A 19239-nucleotide genomic window follows, 5' to 3' on the forward strand; every position below is an offset into this window, starting at 1 on the left:
AACAGGTGAACAGCTGAATGTTAGTAAATATGGTTTCGATATTACCCCTTCAACAAGGACCCCAAAACTCAGAAGGGTTGGGAAAGCCAAGAACAGGGACGAGTTTTTAAAAAGATATTCGAAACTCGTTTTAGGGGTCAAGTCACACCTGCGTGTGTGTTATGAATCAGCATGAAACTAACTGTATTTTACTACCATTTGTGTATATGAAGTCCATCAGTAATCCTTTATATTAAACAAAACAGTATTACGAGTAATCTATAGAATTAAAAAACAATTAAAAGTAAAAGAAAAAAACATTACTTGCTCATGAAACACAAATTAAACAATCTCGGTCACTTTCGTATGCCGTAGCTCTACGAAAATCACACAAAGTTTCGGGACTTATAATATTTATCCACGTAAGCCTCTTTACAGCTTTTTAGGCTTATAATTAAGCCAACTTTTCGATCGGCATGCCTCTATTACCGGAATTTATGGAAGATGTTGTACATTATGGTATAAGCCTGCTTACCCCATGGGAGAAGACTACGTTTATAATTTAAATTAAGCTCTTATTTTGCATTTTCTTTTAACCCTGTAAGGTATTGTAAACCATTACATGTTATAAGTTAATTTTGACTTATTTTTATAATAACTATCGTGAGACCTACAAAATAACTTAAACAGAGAAAAGAGGCCCTCTGTGACTCGAAACTAGTAGAGCTTTTCTCCATAAATATACGTGAGCAAAACGTGATTTTTTAGTTAATTTTTAACTTACGAGATTTTTGATTATATACGAATTTTGATACGCAAAGGAGGTAAAGGCTGTGTAATTTTTTTTTTAATTACCGGTAGACCTATCATATACAATACGATTTTTAAAATAATTGTAAATAAATAATAAACCAAAAATAGACAAATCTATTCACTTTGAACTTACTTATAGATTAAGGTTCAACAGTAATGCCAACATGCACTATGGATGAAAAAAATGTTAAAACTTTAAAAGAACACATTTATAGAAACAAGGTTCCTTAATAACCTATTAAATGCAGACAAACGCTCTGTCTTGCTAAAGCGGGGCTGACAGACACGATTCGATTAACGTCAATCGTCTTAGGTTGTTATTCGATGCGGTACTCTTACCCATGTTAACAGAAAACCCATGGCCTCACTTTTTACAGTCCTTTTTTCACTAACAATAGGAAAAGGGATCCCAGTGTCCGCCTGCTAATCTGTCCGTCAATCAAAACCCTTTTTTTCAAGAACAGACACTGTCAAGTTTAAGATTAACCTTTCAAGATTAAATTATTTTATTAATTAATTAACTGTCTATTTGTTCCGTGATGAATTAAATTCTTTAGGCGTTTCGAATGTTGTTCTATTTTCATATTCTCTTAAATAAGTATTATCAAGTCATTAATCCCAATTTATATCAGACTCTCACTATACATATTCTTTACGTAATTATTTTTGTACAAGAATATATTCAAATACTAACTGACTCGGCAAACTTTGTACCGTCTCAAACATTGTTTTCTCACCTTTTAAACCTTCCGTAGACTTCCACAAATAATTCAATACCAAAATTTGCCAAATCGGTCCAGCCGTTCTCGAGTTTTAGCAAGACTAACCAACAGCAATTGATTTTTATATAAAGAGACGTCTGAAAGTATTCTATACAGCCAGATAAATGAATGATAAATAAAGCGAAACATTAACAAACCTGTTTTGGAAAAGCAATTAACTTTTTGTATTTTACACGCACGTACTAATAATTAAAGCTTTTTCAGTGAGGTGTTTAGTAAATAGGTTTATATTACTACTGTGTAACAAAGGCCTTATTTTACGTAAAGTAACCACAAATATTTTAAACGAAAATATTCACCTAAAAATATGGTTTGACGTTAAACTTATTTAATATGTTACCAGACTACCCAAATACAATTTATAAAGTTGTCTTTGTAAGTATATTTTTATTCTTGAAACCGAAAATAATTAAGCCAAAATTATATTTTAAATACACTTTGTTATTTAATTGATTCAATACATAAGCTATTATTAAAATTCAACGCAACGTGTTTGCAAGAGCTACAATTGAATATGACGTCCAGTTTAAATTGAACGGTGTTTGGTGTTTAAACATCATCAACAACTCACGACAGCTCAGAGCTAGACTATGAGCCTCCTCTAGATAACGGTGTGAGTTTACTATAATCTCTACGCAGGAATACGTTAAGGATGCTTTTCTATAAGAGATGTGCTATGTAACTATGCTACGAAGATGCAGCTAAGCTATAAAACTATGTGACTGTTTCAACTATTATTACTAAACTATGTAGCTGTGCAAGGAAAATGCGCAGCTTGAGTATGCGATTTATCGATAGTATGACAGCCAACTATAGCACGCATCTTTCCTTCTAAAAAACATAGCTATGCTGAGTCCATTTCCACCAGTGCTATGCTATGTGTACCAATGAATATGATTGGCGGAAGCTAAACGCATCCACAGCAACGTACCATAGCACATAATCTGGAAACGTACCTGAAGAAAAGGACTAAGGATTATTACCTAAGAACGCTGCTGCCATATTTCAAATGCCGCCTTAGATAACAACATAACAGTAGCAGCGTGACAATCGCCGCGTCGTGTGTCGCGAAATGCTGCTCATGATTGCTTGAAACTAGTCGAGTTCCTCGTCAAAACATTACGTGAGTAAGCCGATAACATAATAATTAACAACATAATAAACGAGCTAAGACAAACAAATACGTATGTATTTGCTTTAAGACGAACAAAGAATCTAGATTAACTAAACCGGCTGATTTTTATAATATGTTGTTGTTAACATAATCTCCGTTTACGATACACTTTAGTTGAACCACGGTATTAGCTTAATGTTTACTAAAAGACCCAAGGGGGTGGTTAAATGAGATATTCGCCATGATATTTCCCATGTTTAGCTATATATAGCTCTCATAAATATTATTTTTATATGGGTGTTAAAAAAGGAGTGATGACCTCGATAACACACGACACGAGCGCTTCGTCTAGTGTGTGGTATATTTTAATAAGATTTTGACATAATTGGACTTCCATGCTTGGTTTTCACCCATCAGACCGCCTCAGATGGGCCCAGTAGGGGTGATGCCTGATTTGGAGCCACTGACTACCTAGGGTTTACCGAGACTCAGACTCCAAAGTAGAAGTAGGAACGGGGTGGTTTTTAGTCAGTAAGAGTCTAAAACTCCCTCTTGCTTCGCCAAATGCGGGAGAAGAGATTGAATGATTTATCCCTTTAAAAAAAAAGCTTGGTTTTCTCAGTAGTTTTAGAAAATTAAAAACATAAAGCTACAGAATATGCAAGGATTAGATTTTTTATTTAAAAGTCCGCAGTCAACATGAAGAAACAAGTAAACTCGGCAAATTAACAATCAGATTTTCCATTTCCAGTATCAATTAATCGAATGTCAAGTTTTTATTTGTTGTGTGTTCGAAATTAATACGCAAATAATACAAATTGAATAAGTTTGTTTGTCTGTTTTATCTTCATTCTGATTATTTTAAGCCATTCTGGGAACTATGGTGAGGAAATTAAATTATTTACCTACCTTTTGTGTTATTGTATCTCAAACTCTGTAAAACCTTGTGAAGGAGGAGTTTTCACAGCTTTTTTTGAGGGGTGAAAATCATCCAATGAGTTCTCCCTTCTTGGTCGAGGCGAGAGGGAGTGTCAGACTCTTACTGACTAAAAACCACACCGTTTCTACTCCTGCTTTTCCGGAGCCCGAGCCCCGGTAAACCCGATAGGTAGTCTGCAGCTCCAGATCAGGCATCTGCCCTACTGAGCTCCATCTGTGGTGGTCTGATGGCTCTTTGAGACGCGCGCGGATCGCGACGCGCCGTACGTACGAGTCTGGATCTGTTCGGGCGGTGAGCTACCCCTACTCGCCGTCTGCAGATCCGCACTTACGGTGGCACGCCCGGAGTGTTTCTCACGGGTTTCCTCAGCTGGAACCTCTTTATATGTAATGTTAGTAGTCAGAGGAATGGTTTAAATGATGTAAGTATCCAACATTCCCGAATATATCATCCCGAAAACTAGCCGCCTTCTGTAGGTATCTTTTCCCCACAAAAAGCTTGAGCTCAATACTTTTCTGACTCAATCGAACCTTGGCATCAAATTTAACAGATATTGGAGTAATTACTATAGTAAAACGTGAAAACTTTCGATAAAGCACAAAGTTCAATTCAGCTATTTCTATATTAATGCAATGTACTAACAATTACCTCAGATCTTAAAACACACCTGCAAACAAGTCTGTACTCTATATTATTAGCTATACGTCACAGACTTTAATGCTGAATCAACAATAACACTCAAACTGGGATGAAGGACACAGCTGTCTACATTTAAGCGGGAATTATAGCTGGGCCGTTGACTTAGGTATGCGATGTCTGTTGAGCGGAGCGGCAGCGGTTGCAGGCATCGTGGCGATAAAAAAGAATTATAGCGCTAATCAATAGTACTGCTGAGTACTGAGATGCTGTACAACACAGAATAAAGTAACATATCAAGACTTTCTATCACTCTACGCATTAGAGAAATATTAAACCTGAGGAGTCCAAACTTCATATACTTAGGACTATATTACACCGGAACTCCATACAGACGGGATGAATGTCCGTAAACTACCAAAATAGACACCATACGATGCATACAACAATGCGACAGAACAAGATGGATCTCTAAGTACTGGTGTCTGAGCTGGTCGCGCCGTCAGATTGGTGGCTCAACTAAGCGTGCACCAGGTAAGTAACTGTCTATAGAGCTGTAGATATATGCATTAAGCAAGGAGTCTTTTTATATGTATAAAGGCATTAAGAAGTGATAGTTTTATACATATATACGACTAGCTACTTCCGCGCGGTTTCACCCGCTCTGCTCGGTTCCTATTAATCGTAGCGTGATGTTATATAGCCTATAACCTTCCTCGATAAATGCGCTATCCACCACAAAAAGAATTATTTAAATCGGACCAGTAGTTCCTGAGATTAGCGCGTTCAAACAAACAAACTCTTTAGCTTTATAATATTAGTATAGATTGAAAGAAGGTATGAGTCGACTAACGTCGTTGATGGACTATGGCCCACTATGAAAGGGTTTACCATAATTCTCAAGCCTGGCATTTAAGTAAACAATGTCAGTACGGTATATTATGACTACGATCACCGTCAACTGTCAAGCTAACTACGAAATGAAATGCTGCCTATTTGCGTTAATTTCGTGGACCTGAAATGTTGACAGGACAGCCGGAAACACTGCTGAACATCTGTCAGACAAAATTCATCAGATGTTGACTGGTCACATTTAAGATGTCAATTTTGTTATTGACTTAATACATTAATCTAGAAACGAGCACGTTTTGAATTTGTTTGGCAAATCGTTGTAGTAATTTTACTTTAGCATTAAACATCCTTTTTTTTGATGACGGGGGAAATCTTCAAATGGCGCCTAGCTTTTTGGGTATAAAAGACTAGGGAGCGTGGGATATTTACCTCACTAAAATCAATGCGGTGGCCACCTTCAACACCTGTAAGGGGCACCCCTTGTATAAAGTGAATAGATAAGGTTGTTTATATGATTTTACTGTTTTGTAACATTGCAAAAAATATGTCATTCAGCGTCTATAGTGTATTGCCTTGTATAGCATGCGATAAATATACATCATAACATTTTTTGGTAAGTATCGTGTGTTGAAGACCATGGTACTTTCTTTAAGTGAGTATACAACGACTACTCCTTTGCTTAAACTCTAGAGAAAATATCAGAAATATTTCTTTTTCCAAGTACCTTCAACATAAATTGCGCTTTACCTTCCTAATAAATAACAATGACTTGTCATACCTACCGCGTTTTGTGTGAAATTCAGTATTATAAGCATTACAAGCTACACTCTGGATGACACAAATAAATTCAACATTACCTCCTAAAACACAACGTCGAATGTTAAATAAACAAATAACTTGTATTTAACAGTTACCTATCTCACTTCCTACAGTATTGTATCAGCAACGTAATATATATTTCCATTTCATTCAGTTTGTTTGTGTTTCCCAATTTATACGTTACAGAATTTGCTCCTTTTAGAACCATCATTTAAGATGAAGAATATCGATGTTCGTCATATTTATCGTCGTATAAATCAGAGGAGGGACTTTAGAGGGAATCAATATTTTATTAGCTAATCTCGTAGTAAAGTTTTACTTGTATAGAGAAGATTTTTTGTGTAATCGTACTTCAGACGAGGATTAATGTCGAGATAGCGAGATAATTGGGATTATAACATTGATGGCGGACGCAACGTGACGATTAGGAACGAACATTGCCTTTACTTATTACTTCATTATCGGTAACACTTATCTTTGCAACGGAAATCTTTTATATTTATAGTATTCAGTATTATTAAAGTGGTTTTTGTATTGCACCTGGAAATAGTATTTTATCGCAAAAGTAACGTCTAAATATAGTATAAAGAGGTATTCAGTGCAAGCAAGAAGTAACCATCAAACACAACAGATATACATAGGTACGAAACATTTATATTTATTTACTTACTTGCATAATAATACTTACATAAGGTCTTTGGAAAGCGACAATCTCCAAAAACCGAGCCCATTATATGTTCGACAACGCAAATGCATACTTATTATATTAAGTCATAGTTATAGCCAGATTAGTAGGTAAGTACATATAACACTTTTAGGCCTTCTATTTAAAATTTCTTCGCGATTGTGTTGGGTAGTATTAGCCGGCTAGTCTTTAATCAGTTACGGTACAGTTAATTGAATTCTAACTCTATCAATCTGCAAAAAAGAGGTAATATATTGTGATATTGCCTAAAACAATATTGTTCTTTATAATAATTAATCTTTACAAAATACAGTTACTTAATATAATTTACGTGGCCATAATAAACATACGGGTTCAGAAACATTATGTTCACATCTTACCGTGCAGCCGCTATGATTAATTGTCCGGATTAGCTATGAAATATTAAAGGTATAATTTCCTTACTTATCTTCACACCACGTTGGCTTACGTACGCAACATTGTTTTTAGACAAGTAACAAAGAAATTAATTAAGCGAACATAAAATACAGTACAATATACCTTTGTTTGCCAGTAGGTACTTAATGTGTTTTTCTTATTGAGGCTGTCTGAAAATCTATACTTAATATTATAAAGCTGAAGAGTTTGTTTGTTTGAACGCGCTAATCTCAGGAACCACTGGTCTGATTTGAATAGTTATTTTTGTGTTGAATAGGGCATTTATCGAGGAAGGTTATAGGCTATAAATCATCACGCCACAATCAATAGAAACCGAGCAGTGCGGATGAAACCGCGCGGAAGTTGCTAGTATTATATATGAACTAACTGTACTATATACTTACTAGATCTATCTACTATAGTTAACAATATAAATACAGTTTCCAGAGTTGACAGAGTCAGAGACATGTTTTCATGTTGCACGAATGGGCCGACTCGACCGGAGTGATACCACGGCTTTACAGAAAACCGACGTAAAACAACGCTTGCGTTGTATTTTGTTGTGTGAGTGAAGTTACCGAGGCCCAATTACCCCCCTTCCCAATATTCCCAACCCCGATTCCCCAACAACCCTTAAATTCCTAACCCCAAAATGGCCGCCAACGCACTGGTAACTGGTATTTCGGGTATCCATGGGCGGCGGCGATTGCTTACCATCAGGTGATCCGTCTGCTTGTTTACCGACTTAAAGCTTAACAAAATTTACGTATACAATTCCAATATCTCAAAAATTCAGCTCAAACTGTACATTATCTTCTAAGGCAGCCTGTAAGAGAGATAAGGTCGCTCACTGTACAACAGATGCTGCAAATGTTTACATTTGTAACTAATGTAACTGTAAATGGTGTACCCTAAAAATACTTCATGCTTCTATTTATCTACAGTTTATTTGAAATTGGTGTAACATACTTACATGTATACGTATTAATATATTCAAGAATACATCGTGTAAAAGCGATCCCACAAATACCGCAGTTTGTCTTCACTGGCTTTACCAGACCTGCGCGTTCCCACAGTTTTACCGCCAAGTAACACGCTGTACACAACAGAAATAGATTTATAAAAAATGTATAAAACCATTATTTTAATTGCACTATTCATTACCACTTCGACACAGGAATGATCTGCTTGTTCATGTACAAAAGGTTGATGAACTCTCTTATAATTAGAAGTGAATTTAAATGTACTTTTCTATCTTTCATTTGTTCCATGAAGCTCACAATAGGGATGATGACTGGGTCAATAACAAATGATTACAACTTTTCTTTACAAAAAAAAATATTCAAAAATAATCACACTCTCATTCATGAATTTGATGAACTAATTAATTTTCGATTTTTTCTAGCTAAATTTCTAGAAATAAGTCTGCTATTTGACGTCAAAAACATATGACGTCATAATATAGTATTTCATACAAAGTTCATGGAAAAGATCGTTTTTGACGTTTCGAAAAAAGTATTGAATTTGACTAGTAGGAAACATGCCTATTGTTTTGATTAGAAACCAGTAATTTAAGAAATGATGTGCGGTACCTGAAATATGAAGGTCAAAACGCATAACAGGCACGGTCCCGGTACGGCTCGGGCACAGCGTGGTTTCGAATTGTGGCTACCGTTAACTGCCAGCTGTGCTTACGACTCTAGAGGGCCGCGTGCCGGCCACCCACCGTCAGTGTTTTTATTGAAGTTCTGAAATATATCATACAACATAATATATTACGGTTTAAAGTTCAAATTTAAATAACAAGATAATTGCTGGGTTGGGGCCATGCTCATCTAGTATGTTATGTCCTTTCTGCAGTAAAATCATATTTACCATCGATGTCTATTAGTAGTGGTTGGTCTTTAATCATAATTTTAATGTTGAATAAGGTACTAGTAATTCCTATGTTCGTATATGTATACGAACATAGGAATTACTAGTACTACTGGCAGGCAGATGAAAACCGTTCCATTTAAAATTGTAAGATGTTAGAACTCAATACCAACGCAACGCCAATATAACTATTTGGGAAAAGTTCACGAGAAACAGCACAGTAATAGTAGAATAATCTGTGTCATTGCAGTGAATGGCACAGATTACTCAAATCTTTAAAGAATAACAACAACAATATTAATTTAATTCATGCTACTTGCAGTAATATATCATACTTTTTATTTCAATTCTATCAATATCGATAACCGACAGACGCATCAATCAATCGTCAACTCGAGTTGTGCTCTCCCAAACCTTGCATACCTACATCTTATATTAGCTCAAACCGATAACTCTGATTGCAGAAAATATTTAACAAAATCTATTAAACATTTATTTTGGAGAACCAATATAGTTCTAAAACTAAACAAATAAATGATCATGCATAAGCTTGATCACTTTCATGATCAAGCAGCGTGATCCGGTTATACAAATCTATACAATACGTGAATACACACCGTATTGAAACTGAGTCAGTGTTGTAAAATTATAACTGTCCGTAGGTACCTTTACTATTATTTTTGAATACCACATAATACTAACACCTGGGCAATAAAACTATCATTATACGTATAACGCGGTTTACGTTTTTGTTATAAACCCTAGTTCGCCATGATTCTTGCTTCTGGGATGAATCACTCGTATCTCACTAATTGAAAGTAAAGTTTAACGTGGTACGTTCCAGTTAGTAGAAGACCACTGATGATAATAATATATCCTATTATTCGTCTAATAAGACAAAGACCAGCATGATAGGGTTATCCAATTGGGAAATACGGGACACGTGAAATCGAATCTGGATTGGTTTCAACCCAGCATCTCCCTATTTTGGGTCTTGAACGTCATACAAACTGCTCTAAAGTCTAATTCGGATCTGACTAGTGCAGGCTATTATTATTAATTATTAGGGACTCAGAACATAACGCCAATATTCAAGTAACTATGCTATAAAATAATTATTATATTGTATAATTAAATAACGTCCTAAACTTCACTGCAATTCTTCCTATTAAGTAGGTTTTCATTACGATTTGACCTGAAACTGACTACTTATTTTTTTTTATACCTAGAATTGAATCGCTGTATAAAATTTTACTACCATATAATAACAAACAGTCTATTTGCTCAAAAACGTTACAATGTCTGTAAAAGGCCACTAACCGCCGTACTCAGACTCATTTAAGTAAACATGTACGAGGCAAAGAAAAATCATAAATCAAACAATTTATACTCACTACATAAATTCCCACAAGAGCACATTTTATTCAGGTAGAAGCATCTAAACCTGTACACATTTTCCAAGTAGTTTATCTTGGTAACTCAGTTTTGTCAGACTAATAACGTCGTAGTCTCAATACTTTTTTCTTGTTAATTAATTAATTTATTTATAATATTAGTACTTTTAATTTCAATTAACATTGTTATTTACTAAATCATGACTTGACGGTGTCTGCCATTAACATTAGATATTTTTATCAAAGTACATTTGTCGTTTGAAGATAAAAATATGTCAAGTGCACGCTATCGAGTATCACGTATCCCGTACATTATACAAACAACACAAATTATTATGAAATCTGACACACATGATTTGTATATCAATAGTAGATGTGTGTTTACAGCCGTTTGTGTCTGCACAAAGATAATTTTAATCGAATTTCTAGTAAAACTACAATACACAATGTGTTTGTGTAAACATTTCATTTTCACATACATCAGACAAGAAACGCAACTTACAACATGTCAGAACAAGCCAGCTGGACGTGACGAGAATGTAAATCGTTCTTTCTTGCCGCTGTGGAACCCTGAAAACAAAGATTTTATCTTACCACATATATCAATAGCGATCAGTGTAAAGGCTGTGAACTAAGATAAACGAATTTATCTTTATCTTTTGTTTCAGATGTTGCAGTTGATGAGAACATAAGAATGTGTACCTATCTACATTCAAAGATCACTTACGTAGGCGTGCAAATATTTTAAAATAACATGCTCGATAGTCATTAAACATGTCAACATCAACGTCAGCGCCGATGATGCAGAACGCTACGGGCAAAACTGACTACAGGAATGATCCGAAGTACCAGTGGTTCGCTAACATGCGAAGGAAATGCTATCGTGAGAACACCACACATAGCACTATTCTTAGCGATGAAAACTTAGGTAAGTGATATCTGTGTTACTAGTTCTACATCTTACACATCCCTATTGTTATAATTATGGCATTGGCGCAAGTCCATCGTCAATTTATTTGTGGAGTTTCGTATGCGTATCATTACTTCTTCGTTTTGCGTCAAAGCAATTCGTCTATTATATATTACTCATGTCTAAGTAGTAAACAAAGTTTATCTGCTCTCATTGCAAAAAAAAATTGATATTATTTGGTTATTTTTTGTATATGGCAACATATTTTGTTATTCATTAAATTGATTGTTGTTTTAGTCGTAGTCTATGCTTAAAGTAATGTAATGTTCGTAAGAAGAAGAATAGCAAGCAAAAATTTTCGACGCTTGGAAAATATTTTAGATTAATTTCCGCCATTTTTGCATATCATTAAAACTGGATATACCTAATCATGAAGATGACCGTGCCTTTAAAAACATCCATTTAATTTGGTCGTGTTATCTTGTGCGTAAAATTATGCTCAAACACGTTCTGACAGATTACGAAATATTTATTTATTCAGTAATTTAGGTACTCGTGTCAATGCAAAGAAACCGATTCCACTATTTATTTTGATTGCGCTCTGAATAGTAGTAAGATATTGTCATGTTGTATGACTTATTTTGTATTTTTCGCTTGATATTATGAGATTTATGAGGCGCCAATGTTATATGTTTGTTGGTCAACACAATTCAATAATATTATAAAAATATATTTCTTTAGTAAATATCTCTAGCTATTTTCCTTTATTTATTTATTTATTCTACCAGTAATCTGCTATAAATTGTATTACAAAGCTTATAATTATTACTTTACTTAAAAATAAAAATGGCCATTTTCCATTATTATACTACGCTACCTACAAATGCTGAGCACTATTTTACTTTACAATATTCTTATTGAGGCAGCTTAAACGACTTCAGTAAATTTATGAATATCAAAGAAAGGGACATCGTTCACCTGGATTTAATTTTACCCACTAATAAATCAAATACATTCAACCCAACTTATGTATTTTGTTATTTGTTATACGTATAAAAGTACCCCTTTAATGAAAAGTGTAGGGACATTTTTGACGTATATGGAACCACTAGATCAACCACAGAAAAAGGAAAGATCACCGGAGAGATGTTGTACCGAGGACGGGTCAGCTATATGACTTTTTTTTTATGAGACATGCCGTAATCGAACAGACGTATTACCTGATGGTAAGCAATCGCCGCCACCCATAGACACTTGAAACACCAGTGGCTTTACAAGTGCGTTACCGGCCTTTTGGAAGTTAGGAATTTAAGGGGATGGGGAAGATTGGGAAGGGGGGAATTGGGCCTCCGGTAACCTCACTCACACAACGAAACACAACGCAAGCGTTGTTTCACGTCGGTTTTCTGTGAGGCTGTGGTATTACTCCGGTCGAGCCGGCCCATTCGTGCCGAAGCATGGCTCTCCCACACTTAGCATGGCTCTCCCACACTTACTTTTATGACTCTTTGTAATAATTATTTTTTGTTCGTACAGATAGTGAACTAAGGTGCCCAAGGACGTTTGACGGGTTTGCCTGCTGGGATGAGACCCCAGCTGCAACCACTGCATACCAGCCGTGTCCGCAATTCATCATTGGTTTTGACCCCAAGCGCTACGCATATAAAACGTAAGTATCTCTCTTATCTACTTTATCACGTCGCAGATAGGTATCTATATACGGATTATGTATTTTCGTCTGTATGGCAGTGCAATGCAGACTGCATTGATGACACATTCAGGAAACGTAAACAAATGTGTATTACACGTAAATGTACTTGTAAAGATTGTTCACTAACTATCGGTGACAATTCTAGACTTTTTAGAAAACTACATTTTCTAACTACAATATATTGTAAGGACACGATATATTATTTAAAGCACTTAAGAAAATGTCACCTTTTTTCTAAGTAAAAGAATAATTATATAGTTACAATAAACGTTTCTAACATTTGCTCTAAACGACCTGCTTTGTGCAAAATTCGAGCTCTTCCCCTTCCAATCTCGTTTATTTTCCGAGCTACACTGCCCAATCATTGTTACATTAAGTTACCTTTCCCAAGCAATGTCGGTTTCATTGATTTTTTTATCAACCCCTGATCATATCTTCCTTATAAAGTTGAATGGGGAAAGTGGAATAAAAGTGTGATTGATATTTTTAATTAAAAATTATAAGGTGGTCCACGTTTTATTCATAGTAAATAATTGAATGAAAGTTGATGGCAAAATGCTTTTCAATAGCCTCTGACTACCGAATCGATCACAAGTAGAGGTTATGTGATATATGTTCAAAAGAAGAAACAATGAGACACAAAATACGTCAAAGAAAAATACAATACACCAATAAAATTTTTAGTAAGAATAAAAATGAAAAGGAACCTAAATTAAACACCAAAAATTGTGTTAATTGACTTAACTTTCACAAATCTTAGGACTATTGGTAGATATAGGATCAACGTATATTATAATAAAAGTAAAACTAAATTATTACCTAAAATGAATCATGATGCAGCTACATACGACTCAGACTTGACAAGCAGATTAATGGTAGCATTATATCCATATGAGAGCAAGTATGTTTGTACACGTCCGCAAATTAATTAACATTGGACTGAGTCAACCACGCAAGCACACTCTAGCCACAAATAGAATAAGCTCCATTGATATATCGGATCGGAATTCAAGGACCACCTATTGTCCAACGAAGGAATCAAGGGTGCATTCATACTTTTTTTCTATAAAATCGACCACTACCTATTTTATAAAAGTGTTTCTGAAAGTAAACAGTAGAGTCTTTAAATAACCTTCGTGATATTCTGTACTGGAGTCGCCTATTCAACCGTCCATACTTTACCATTCAACCGCACCCTCTATCGTCATTTAACCACAAATCTAGATCCGAACATCGTACAGTTCAAATATAAGGAAAATTGAAGATAACATCTGAGTTATCTAGCTACCAAGTAGTGTTCCCAATCTTTTAAAATAAATCAAGCTATTCAAGATCCCAAGTTTATTTAATAGAAATTGCTAAATTCTATTGGAAAACCAAATGGTCCATTTAAAATGAAGATTTGTGATTTTAGAAGGAATATGATAAATGATCCTTAATGGAAATGGAATAAAATATAGAATCGATTAAATTACTTCGGATCTTATGACCTACGACTTAGTTACAGGTTATGTTTGCTTAGAAAACAAAACACATTAGCTGATTACTGCAGTTCTTTTATTTTATATAGTCACTAGCTTTTGCCAGCGGCTTAGTCCAAGTTCCTATGGAATAAAAAGTATCCAATCATGGGCGATAAAATAGTCAGCTCATACCCTGTTTGTATACCAAAGTTTATTAAAATCCGTTCAGTAGTTTCGGCGTGATTGACGGACAAAAATCCAAACAAACTTTCACATTTATAATATTAGTGTAACACAGATGCTGAAAAGGTCTTTTGACCGATTTCTCAAATGGATTTGCTATTTCTGTTTCTACGTGAGTCGAATAGATGATGAATTAAATGAGTTATAACAACAACTCGTTTGACAAAACTGTAACGATAAGTATGTATCCTAACAAATTTGGCAAAAGGGGCAAAGTAGGTACAACCATGTACTTAATACATCCCTGTCTCCTAGTGTGGCCATCTAGGGAACAACAAATGGAAGTTGGTATATGTTTATGAACAAGGAAAAACCGACGTTTTATTTTGGTAAAACTGCAAGTGTTTTCTAAAAGATTCGAGAAAATTCGATACAACTTCTTAGATACATAACACTGCGTAACATCTGCAGGGCTTTTAGACTGCTTCCTTTATCTACCGACGTGAAATAACGCTTGCATTGTGTTACGTTGTCTAAGTGAGGTTACCGGAGGCCCAATTATCTCTCTTCCTAATCTTTCCAATTCCCGATTCCCCAACTACCCTTAAATTCCTAACCCCCAAAAGGCTGGTGTTTCTGTTTCAAGTGTCCATGGATGGCGGCGATTGCTTACCATCAGGCGATCCGTTTGCTCGTTTCCCGGCTCATTTCTTAAAAAACAACATATCAAAATCTTGGCCTATACCATGGGTGCCGAGAGGGATTATACTAATCTCTTTTACTCATAAATTTGTGGTTCGTAAAGATGTTTGTATATCCGTTACTCAACCATGAACTTTAATTGGATTTAGTGAAACAAATTGTGGATATTTTTTATTCGTACTTGTTAATTAAACATATTGTGGCTATTCAAATTCTTGTTCTTATTCCTAACCACTAGGGGTCGGAGGAATGTGTCTTGTTTACTTTAGTCATCATTATCATTAACCCACTATCCATAAATCCACTGTTGTTATATGGGCATCTCCTACCTAAGAGGGTTTGCCATAATTTCCATATGTAAAATAAAAGTGTGGTGCATATAAATTCCTAATCCCCAAAAGGCCCGCAACGCACTTGTAACGCCCCTGGTGTTTCGAGTGTCCATGGGCGGCGACGATTGCTAATTATCAGGTGATCAGTCTGCTCGTTCACCGACTTATAGCATAAAAAATCCATGTCTCCAAAGAAAAAACTAAGGAATTTAAACTACTAGAAAACAACTACAACTATCATACTTACTACTACAATTTAGTGTTGTTGGATCTCTTCAGCTCTCAATAAACATCAGTATTGACACTACGAACTGAAAATTTGATTCAACAGCTCTTACGTTGTTAATTTGACTATTTGTTTTCGTTGTTAATGGAAACCATTATGAATATTATTTTGCTTAATTAATTATCGTATCACGAATTTCGTATTTGAAAATTATATTATTAGCAGTTCACTGTTGAACATAGGTCTACTAAAAGAGGCCTTATTTAGTATTTATTTCCCTAATGTAGGTACCAACGTCTTGTACTTTTTTCTCCATTTTACGCCAATCTTGTCAAGTAGCCCAATTACGGAGCGCACCCGCAATCAGAAAAGCTTTTATTTCGACTAATTGTACTAAAATAGCCGCAGCCAGTGGCCAATGCTTAAATGTGCGTTCAACAACAGGGATATTCAGTTGGACTACCACATTGCCGGCTGGCTTACATTGTAAGCAAAGAGAAAAATAACTAACAGTTCTAATTTCCAGATTGGCTTTTACACTTGAGCAGTGTGTGACTTTTCATAAAATAAAGCCATAATATATGTATAGATAGCACAATGAACAAGACACCCATCATTATTCAATACGGCTTTGATTTAAATCACCTAAAGAAGCAAAAATAATCGTCTATAGCTTCTTTCTGTTTGTTTAAAAAACAGATTTATTACGCACTCGGCCGGGCGAGTGGTTCAATCTATTTGTTTAACGTACCTGGCTTCACTCCCGCCGGTGGCTATTACTGCCACAACAAGTACATACGGTAGCGATGATAATACTAAATGAAACTTAAATATTCTTCCTTCAAAGCGACAACCGCGACTTGCTAATGTAAACCTTTAGTAACTCCTAAAACTTGACCGCAAAGTATACGTTTCGACTATTCATGGGATTTAAAAGTAAACAAAACTGAATTTAAAGTAATAAAGATAAAACAGGAAGGAATGGAGGAGGTAAAATAAATATCGACAGTTAGAAAAATATACCGTGAAATTGTATCCTGTGTACAAGACCGTGGGCTGGATAATTCATAGACTACCTGACGGTGTGTACCACACGCATGGTTTCTCTCCGTTTCCTTCAAAGACTCTCTTATAGACGCAACACTTTTATTCGTTGATTTATTGGAATATAAAACTTTGTTAATCGTCGAGAGAAACATAAACTTTTGCAATCTTACGTCCAACGTTTACTTATTTGTCTATTCGCGTGAAACTTTGTAATCAAACTTCTAAACAGATTTGAACAATATTTTCTCATTAGGACAATTTCGAAACTTTAATATTGAACTATATAATATAGAGCTATATAACTACCAAGCTGCTACTTGGGGTCCGCCTGAAAGTATATTTCTTTTAGATATCCATGTTTCAATAATGTTTATACTCCGTCTCGAAATCGAGATGTAAAAGACCATATTTACACTCTAAACTTTTAAAAATCTGAACGACTCACTCTTAAACGATTTATTAAAGTCCGATCGGCAATTGAAGTGATTAATGTTTTCCACCATACCCGAAGACGTACTAAAAACAAACTTTTCAACTTTTTTACTACTACGATTTAGTAAAGCCGTTAAAAACACTGATCGTTGTACGTTTACGTAAACAAATAAACAATAACAGCATAAGTACTCCCAAACCATTAGCCAAGAACAAATATGCCATGGCTAGTTCCATTACATAAAACTATTAAAGACAGAAGTGCCAAGTTCCCGGGTTTTCACACAATACAATTAGGCCACTTAACACTTCAACACTATTGAAACTTCTGCAATTATGAATAATAGGTAACAAATCTTTGCTAAAAGCGTAAGCAAACGAATTTATACCGAAAGTAGAAACAAATCGTTTTGAAACAGACGCCAAAATTCGAGAATTTAGGATTCAATAAATTTAACTGTACAACATTCTTAAGGTTCATCGTGGCCAGATGGTGGGTCGTTTTGGGAAGCTGCTGGGACACAAATTGATTTAGTCTGTGATGCCGTTACCACTACAAGGCTGTTTATTATCGTATCTTTCTTTTAAAAATTTTGTATTGTGCCATTTTCAGACTCCATTTATGTTTAGAGAATAGAGTGACACCGTGCCTGACAGTGACAAACAGCGTGTCAAGCAACTCTAGTACCCGATGCGGTGGTGCTAGAAGTACGGAAACTTATTATTAAGTTATTACATTTTCAAATTACCTCTCACCTGGTTACAAACTTAATGTTTATAATTTCAAAAAATGTTGTCCCACACTGGCGTTTCCTCCTGTGCACGACACATAAAGTTTTGCACAGGTCCTACTACGAGTAACACACCGAAACCCAAGATTAATTTACTATGTGTACTATAAATAATCTTGTGGAACATAAATTCATGGGTACATTGCGTGACGGTATAATTGGTACTAGTACATATAATGGTTCAATTTGGATAAATTACGACAGCACTTTGGCATAAAAGCTAAACAAACTCAATTTGACATCAAAATTATCCAATCTGTAAAACAAGACTGTAAGACTAAATAAAAGTTTAAAAGCTACACCGTAAAACGTCTGCACACGCCACTGATGATTATTCCTGATAGAAACTCTAGGGTTATTTACAGAGTCAAAAATATAGTGCATAGTGAAATAAACATTACGTGCTTATTTTACTCGTAACAAAGTTGATAATCGTTTGCTCGATATCTCGTTTAAAATGACTGGATAGACTACTCTCAGGCATGTTGTTCTAATGGTAAAGAGTAGATATAAGCTTGAGTTACGCATTTGGTTTCTGATATCAATATTTTATTGTGTTTTTAAATTTCGTAACATTATCATTTTATTCAGTAGTAGTACGACATAATTAACGATTACAGTACTAGTTGTTAAAAGCATGGTGAACACGCTTAGCGCCCCTGGTTGAACGTTGACTCAGAAGGCAATGGACAGTGGGGAAGGCAATGCATAATTGAAGACCTATTTGATATCCAATTTTATGGTACTTACAATATCAATCACGACGAAAATCTACTTAAAATTTCTAGACTCTAAATGAGTTTATATGTATGAAATTAACAATCACATTAGAATAAAATTAACAAGCAGAAAAAGACTTATTTCGAAAAAAAATCGGAGTAAAGGAAAATCAAAAGAAACATAAAAATTCCACACATAAAGTTAGTATTAGCTACATTGTATCTATACTTAATATTAAAGCTGAAGAGTTTGTTTGTTTGTTTGTTTGTTTGAACGCGCTAATCTGGTCCGATTTGGATAATTTTGTGTTGGATAGTGCATTTATCGAGGAAGGCTATAGGCTATAAAACATCACGCTATGACCAATAGGAGCCGAGCAGAGCGGGTGAAACCGCGCGGAAGTAGCTAGTTAAATA

General features: G+C 35.1%; 2 protein-coding genes and 1 long non-coding RNA gene across 6 annotated transcripts in view; 2 read left to right on the forward strand and 1 right to left on the reverse strand.

Annotated features, from left to right (window-relative positions):
- The window catches only part of LOC118267698 (calcitonin gene-related peptide type 1 receptor), a 75818-nt gene that overhangs the window by 11005 nt on the left and 45574 nt on the right, over window positions 1-19239 (forward strand). For 2 of the 4 annotated variants that reach the window (XM_050704422.1, XM_050704421.1), the window contains exons 1-3: window positions 6391-6576; window positions 10975-11234; window positions 12753-12885. In XM_050704422.1, coding sequence (XP_050560379.1) covers window positions 11081-11234; window positions 12753-12885 — 287 coding nt within the window. In that variant the 5' untranslated portion in view covers window positions 6391-6576; window positions 10975-11080. Of the gene's footprint in view, window positions 1-6390; window positions 6577-10974; window positions 11235-12752; window positions 12886-19239 lie in introns of those variants that run through there. The other 2 variants (XM_035581837.2, XM_035581828.2) reach the window with 1 other exon arrangement.
- The window catches only part of LOC118262794 (RUS family member 1), a 137781-nt gene that overhangs the window by 3742 nt on the left and 114800 nt on the right, over window positions 1-19239 (forward strand). The window lies entirely within an intron of this gene.
- LOC126912426 (uncharacterized) lies at window positions 7992-10632 on the reverse strand. The gene is made up of 3 exons (XR_007707135.1): window positions 10307-10632; window positions 8630-8785; window positions 7992-8133 (listed from the first exon to the last, which is right to left on the reverse strand). It is a non-coding gene; the product is annotated as an uncharacterized LOC126912426 (long non-coding RNA).

The sequence above is a fragment of the Spodoptera frugiperda genome, chromosome 25 (assembly GCF_023101765.2).
Source record: "Spodoptera frugiperda isolate SF20-4 chromosome 25, AGI-APGP_CSIRO_Sfru_2.0, whole genome shotgun sequence".
Classification (NCBI taxonomy): domain Eukaryota; kingdom Metazoa; phylum Arthropoda; class Insecta; order Lepidoptera; family Noctuidae; genus Spodoptera; species Spodoptera frugiperda.